This window comes from Tursiops truncatus, unplaced genomic scaffold (genome assembly GCF_011762595.2).
Source record: "Tursiops truncatus isolate mTurTru1 unplaced genomic scaffold, mTurTru1.mat.Y mat_scaffold_131_arrow_ctg1, whole genome shotgun sequence".
Taxonomy (NCBI): domain Eukaryota; kingdom Metazoa; phylum Chordata; class Mammalia; order Artiodactyla; family Delphinidae; genus Tursiops; species Tursiops truncatus.
In genome coordinates, this window is record NW_022983184.1 from 251 (window position 1) to 7,383 (window position 7,133).

Here is a 7,133-nt window from a genome sequence, read left to right on the forward strand (position 1 = left end):
AGATAATCTTGCCCAACTGTAGGCTAATATAAGTGTTCTGAGCACGTTCAAGGTAAGCTAGGCTAAGCTATGATGTCCGGAGTTTAGGTGTATTAAATGCACTTTTGACGTAAGATATTTTCAACTTATGATGGGTTTATTGGGACGTAACCCCACTGAAAGTCAAGGAATATTTGTAATTAGAGGCAAATTTATGGACTTAAATTATATTTGTTAGGAAAGAAGAAATGTTGAGAATCAATAGTCAAACTTGCAACTCAAAGAACTAGAAAAAGTAGCAAGATAAATAAAGTAAAGGTAGCAAATAATAAACTATGTGCGGAAATTACTAAATTCACCAACTTTCACAAGAAAAAAAAAACATATAAAGAACCCCTTACCCGTTAAAGTAACTGAATCCATAATTGAAGGATCATTAAGTTTCTCCCATAAGTGAAACTATGCTTAGATGGCTCACTAGTGAACTTTCTGAAAATTAAAAAAAAATTATTAAAAACCCTGCACAAATTCTTCTATAGATAGAAAAGGAGCCATAAATTGCAACTTATCTAATGAACTATTATCATCTTGATACCAAAATCTGACCTAAACATTTTAATGAAAGAAAAAGTTGAATACCAGTATCACTCAGGATCCTGGACAGAATGAACTGTAACCTCTGCTGTCTGGCTGTGTCACAAGATTTCATTCTCCATAGGACTACTTGGAAAGAGGTTCTGGGTGCTAAGTAACTACTTCTTCGAGGAGGGGAAAACACCAAAGATGCCCTGATTCTAGAGCCCCAGCTGCAGGGTTTGTGTACAGGCTGCAGGTGCCTGGGGAGCACTGTGTTTTCACAGCACAGAGGTAAGTGGCTGAGTCTTCAGGTTTAGGGGCTGCGATGTGCAGAGAGCTTCCCTTCTTTAACAAGGTGGCTTTTAGTCTTTCGTTCTGCTTTTCGTCCCCAACTGAGTAAAGAAGGAAGAGGAGTTCGGGTCCCTTCCCAGGATCCTGTCTATACCACAGTAGCCCGTTAAAACTGCTGACCGTGTAGCTGCAGTTGAGGATGAGACTGTCTCCCTCCTGGATTTTCAGGGTCTGAGGACTCTGCTCCACCTTGTCTTCTCCCCTCAACCCTGTTCAGGAAAACAAAATCGGAAATGAAACAAAGCTTTCAGTTCAGCAGTTTTGAAAAATTCCAACAAAAAGCCTGGGATGAGCTGAGACTAAACCCCTCTCTCTCTTCTCTCCAGCTTTGGATAAATGTGCCCTTATGGTTCTCATCTCTTAACCTCCAACTTACAGCCAAGCTGAAGCCACAAGACTATGAATGCACATTCCAGCATGTTCTCCATCCTGATATCACACTCTTGATACAATTTTAATGATTCCAAATCTTCTCCCCTGAGGAGCTGCTTCTGTGTCTTAGTTCTCCTTTTCTAATGCACGAGATAGCCTTTCTGTGGGTGGCTCAGCCAATCAAGAGCAAATCCTCTAGTAGCTGTCATGCTTTTGACCCTTAAGGCACTGGAGGAATGAGAGGAATGGAACCACTGCCACCTGGTGGTCACAAACACAAACATCTCACAGGACCCACTCCATGCCCCCTACAAAGACAAAAATTGATGGGAGGACATTTTTTATATTGGTGGGCATAGTGCGTATGAGGTTTAAAGTAGTAATCAGAAAAGCCTTCTCTGCCTGCAATTTGAATCGTTTCATTTTTCCTTGTTTGGCCTTTAAAGCTAAACTGCTACCAGAGGTTATAAAAGTTGAACCCAAGCATAGGTGTAATGGATTGTGTTTCTCTTTATAGTACACAAGAATCTCAGCAGGTGAGACCTTAAAAGGACTAGAGTGCTGAAAAAAGCGGGGGGATAAAAGAGCTGTGGATATGTCTGGAGACCTCTTTGACAGAGAATTGGGAACATAAGTTAAGAAACCATTGCTTCAAATAATTTTATGCCTGGCTACAGGGACCAAGTGTTACTACAGCTGAGGGTCACGAACTTGATAGATCTTAGGAGAAGAGGAGGGAAGAGCATGGCAGAGGGAAAGCAGAGCTCTCCATTCTAGACCCTGGAGAGATCAGAACATCACAGGGCAGAGTGGGGAACAGGAAGATACATATAGCAAAACTCGTATTGTTTAATTTGTTTGGTTCTATGACACTCCGCTGGGTTTTTTTGTTTTGTTTTGTTTTTGTTTTTACATCTTTATTGGAGTATAATTGCTTTACAATGGTTAGTTTCTGCTTTATAACAAAGTGAATCAGTTATACATATACATATGTTCCCATATCTCTTCCCCCTTGCGTCTCCCTCCCTCCCACCCTCCCTATCCCACCCCTCCAGGCGGTCACAAAGCACCGAGCTGATATCCCTGTGCTATGCCGCTGCTTCCCACTAGCTATCTACCTTATATTTGTTAGTGTATATATGTCCATGCCTCTCTCTCGCTTTGTCACAGCTCACCCTTCCCCCTCCCCATATCATCAAGTCCATTCTCTAGTAGGTCTGTGTCTGTATTCCTGTCTTACCCCTAGGTTCTTCATGACATTTTTTTCTTAAATTCCATATATATGTGTTAGCATACGGTGCTTGTCTTTCTCTTTCTGACTTATTTCACTCTGTATGACAGACTCTAGGTCTACCACCTCATTACAAACAGCTCAATTTCGTTTCTTTTTATGGCTGAGTAATATAAAATTGTATTATATGTGCCCCATCTTCTTTATCCATTCATCCGATGATGGACACTTAGGTTGTTTCCATCTCCGGGCTATTGTAAATAGAACTGCAATGAACATTTTAGTACATGACTCTTTTTGAATTATGGATTTCTCAGGGTACATGCTCAGTATTGTGATTGCTGGCTTATATGACACTTGTATTTGTAGTTTTTTAAGGAACGTCCATACTGTTCTCCACAGTGCCTGTATCAATTTACATTCCCACCACCAGTGCAAGAGGGTTCCCTTTTCTCCACACCCTCTCCAGCATTTATTGTTTCTAGATATTTTGATGATGGCCATTCTGACCGGTGTGACATGATATCTCATTGTAGTTTTGATTTGCATTTCTCTAATGATTAATGATGTTGAGCATTCTTTCATGTGTTTGTTGGCAGTCTGTATATCTTCTTTAGAGAAATGTCTATTTAGGTCTTCTGCCCATTTTTGGATTGGGTTGTTTGTCTTTTTGTTATTGAGCTGCATGAGCTGCTTATAAATTTTGGAGATTCATCCTTTGTCAGTTGCTTCATTTGCAAATATATTGTCCCATTCTGAGGGTTGTCTTTTGGTCTTGTTTATGGTTTCCTTTGCTGTACAAAAGCTTTGAAGTTTTATTAGGTCCCATTTGTTTATTTTTGTTTTTATTTACACTTCTCTAGGAGTTGGGTCAAAAAGGAACTTGCTGTGATTTATGTCATAGAGTATTCTGCCTATGTTTTCCTCTAAGAGTTTGATAGTTTCTGGCCTTACAGTTAGGTCTTTAATCCATTTTGAGCTTGTTTTTGTGTATGGTGTCAGGGAGTGATCTAATCTCAAACTTTTACATGTAGCTGTCCAGTTTTCCCAGCACCACTTAGTGTAGAGGCTGTCCTTTCTCCACTGTACATTCCTGCCTCCTTTATCAAAGATAAGGTGACCATATGTGTGTGGGTTTGTCTCTGGGCTTTCTATCCTGTTCCATTGATCTATCTTTCTGTTTTTGTGGCAGTACCCTACTGTCTTGATTACTATAGCTTTGTAGTATAGTCTGAAGTCAGGGAGCCTGATTCCTCCAGCTCCGTTTTTCGTTCTCAAAATTGCTTTGGCTATTCGGGGTCTTTTGTGTTTCCATACAAATTGTGAAATATTTTGTTCTAGTTCTGTGAAAAATCCCAGTGGTAGTTTGATAGGGATTGCATTGAATCTGTAGATTGCTTTGGGTAGTAGAGTCATTTTCATGATGTTGATTCTTCCAATCCAAGAACATGGTATATCTCTCCATCTATTTGTATCATCTTTAATATCTTCCATCAGTGTCTTATAATTTTCTGCATATAGGTCTTTTGTCTCTTTAGGTAGGTTTATTCCTAGATATTTTATTCCTTTTGTTGCAATGGTAAATGGGAGTGTTTTCTTGATTTCACTTTCAGATTATTCATCATTAGTGTATAGGAATACCAGAGATTTCTGTGCATTAATTTTGTTTCCTGTAACTTTACCAAATTCATTGATTAGCTCTAGTAGTTTTCTGGTAGCATCTTTAGGATTCTCTATGTATAGTATCATGTCATCTGCAAACAGTGACAGCTTTACTTCTTCTTTTCCGACTTGGATTCCTTTTATTTCCTTTTCTTTTCTGATTGCTGTGGCTAAAACTTCCAAAACTATGTTGAATAAGAGCAGTGAGAGTGGGCAACCTTGTCTTTTTCCTGATTTTAGAGGAAGTGGTTTCAGTTTTTCACCATTGAGGATGATGTTGGCTGTGGGTTTGTCATACATGGCCTTTATTATGTTGAGGAATGTTCCCTCTATGCCTACTTTCTGCAGGGTTTTTATCATAAATGGGTGTTGAAAGCTTTCTCTGCATCTATTGAGATGATCATATGGTTTTTCTCCTTCAGTTTGTTAATATGGTATATCACATTGATTGATTTGCGTATATTGAAGAATCCTTGCATTCCTGAAATGAACCCCACTTGATCATGGTGTATGATCCTTTTAATGTGCTGTTGGATTCTGTTTGCTAGTATTTTGTTGAGGATTTTTGCATCTGTGTTCATCAGTGATATTGGCCTGTAGTTTTCTTTCTTTGTGACATCCTTGTCTGGTTTTGGTATCAGAGTGATGGTGGCCTCGTAGAATGAGTTTTGGAGTGTTCCTCCCTCTGCTATATTTTGCAAGAGTTTGAGAAGGATAGGTGTTAGCTCTTCTCTAAAAGTTTGGTAGAATTCACCTGTGAAGACACCTGGTCCTGGGCTTTTGTTTGTTGGAAGATTTTTAATCCCAGTTTCAATTTCAGTGCTTGTGATCGGTCTGTTCATATTTTCTATTTCTTCCTGATTCAGTCTTGGCAGGTTGTGCATTTCTAAGATTTGTCCGTTTCTTCCAGGTTGTCCATTTTATTGGCATAGAGTTGCTTGTAGTAATCTCTCATGGTCTTTTGTATTTCTGCAGTGTCAGTTGTTACCTCTCCTTTTTCATTTCTAATTCTATTGATTTGAGTCTTCTCCCTTTTTTTCTTGATGAGTCTGGCTAATGGTTTATCAATTTTGTTTATCTTCTCAAAAAAACCAGCTTTTAGTTTTTTTGATCTTTGCTATCGTTTCCTTCATTTTTTTTTCATTTATTTCTGATTTGATTTTCATGATTTCTTTCCTTCTGCTAACTTTGGGGGTTGTTTGTTCTTTCTCTAATTGCTTTAGGTCCAAGGTTAGGTTGTTTATTCGAGATGTTTCCTATTTCTTAAGGTAGGATTGTATTGCTATAAACTTCTCTCTTAGTACTGCTTTTGCTGCATCCCATAGATTTTGGGTCGTCGTGTCTCCATTGTCATTTGTTTCTAGGTATTTTTTTTATTTCCTCTTTGATTTCTTCAGTGATCACTTCGTTATTAAGTAGTGTATTGTTCATCCTCCATGTGTTTGTATTTTTTACAGATCTTTTCCTGTAATTGATATCTAGTCTCATAGCGTTGTGATCGGAAAAGGTACTTGATACAATTTCAATTTTCTTAAATTTACCAAGGCTTGATTTGTGACCCAAGATATGATCTATCCTGGAGAATGTTCCATGAGCACTTGAGAAAAATGTGTATTCTGTTGTTTTTGGATGGAATGTCCTATAAATATCATTAAGTCCATCTTGTTTAATGTATCATTTAAAGCTTGTGTTTCATTATTTATTTTCATTTTGGATGATCTGTCCATTGGTGAAAGTGGGTGTTAAACCCCCTACTATGAATGTGTTACTGTCGATTTCCTCTTTTATGGCTGTTACTATTTTCCTGATGTATTGAGGTGCTCCTATGTTGGGTGCATAAATATTTACAATTGTTATATCTTCTTCTTGGATCGATCCCTTGATCATTATGTAGTGTCCTTCTTTGTCTCTCTAATAGTCTTTATTTTAAAGTCTATTTTGTCTGATATGAGAATTGCTACTCCAGCTTGCTTTTGGTTTCCATTTGCATGAAATTCTTTTTCCATCCCTTACTTTCAGTCTGTATGTGTCTCTAGGTCTGAAGTGGGTCTATTGTAGACAGCAAATATATGGGTCTTGTTTTTGTATCCATTCAGCCAATCTGTGTCTTTTGGTGGGAGCATTTAGTCCATTTACATTTAAGGTAATTATCGATATGTATGTTCCTATTCCCATTTTCTTAATTGTTTTGGGTTCGTTATTGTAGGTCTTTTCCTTCTCTTGTTTCTTCTTGCCTAGAGAATTCCTTTAGCAGTTGTTGTAAAGCTGGTTTGGTGGTGCTGAACTCTCTCAGCTTTTCCTTGTCTGTAAAGGTTTTAATTTCTCCATCAAATCTGAATGAGATCCTTGCTGGGTAATCTTGGTTGCAGGTTTTTCTCCTTCATCACTTTAAATATGTCCTGCCAGTCCCTTCTGGCTTGCAGAGTTTCTGCTGAAAGATCAGCTCTTAACCTATGGGGATTCCCTTGTGTGTTATTTGTTGTTTTTCCCTTGCTGCTTTTAATATGTTTTCTTTGTATTTATTTTTGACAGTTTGATTAGTATGTGTCTTGGCGTGTTTCTCCTTGCTTTTACCCTGTATGGGACTCTCTGTGCTGCCTGGACTTGATTAACTATTTCCTTTCCATATTAGGGAAGTTTTCATCTATAATCTCTTCAAATATTTTCTCAGTCCCTTTTTTTTCTCTTCTTCTTCTGGAATCCCTATAAATTTAAATGTTGGTGCATTTAATGTTGTCCCAGAGGTCTCTGAGACTGTCCCAGTTCTTTTCATTCTTTTTTTCTTTATTCTGCTCTGCAGTAGTTATTTCCACTTTTATCTTCCAGGTCACTTATCTGTTCTTCTGCCTCAGTTATTCTGCTATTGATCCCATCTAGAGTATTTTTAATTTCATTTATTGTGTTGTTCATCGTTGTTTGTTTCATCTTTAGTTCTTCTAGGTCCTTGTTAAATTTTCTTGCA

At 38.0% G+C, this 7,133-nt stretch overlaps 1 gene segment (V, D, J or C); it reads right to left on the reverse strand.

Annotated features, from left to right (window-relative positions):
• Positions 1-831: 831 nt before the first annotated feature.
• Positions 832-1,408, reverse strand: LOC109548697 (T cell receptor alpha variable 20-like; the record flags this gene model as incomplete). The annotated part of the segment is given in 2 exon segments: positions 832-1,115; positions 1,283-1,408. Coding segments are annotated over 2 exon segments (336 nt in total), but the record flags the coding sequence as incomplete, so codon positions are not given.
• Positions 1,409-7,133: the final 5,725 nt, after the last annotated feature.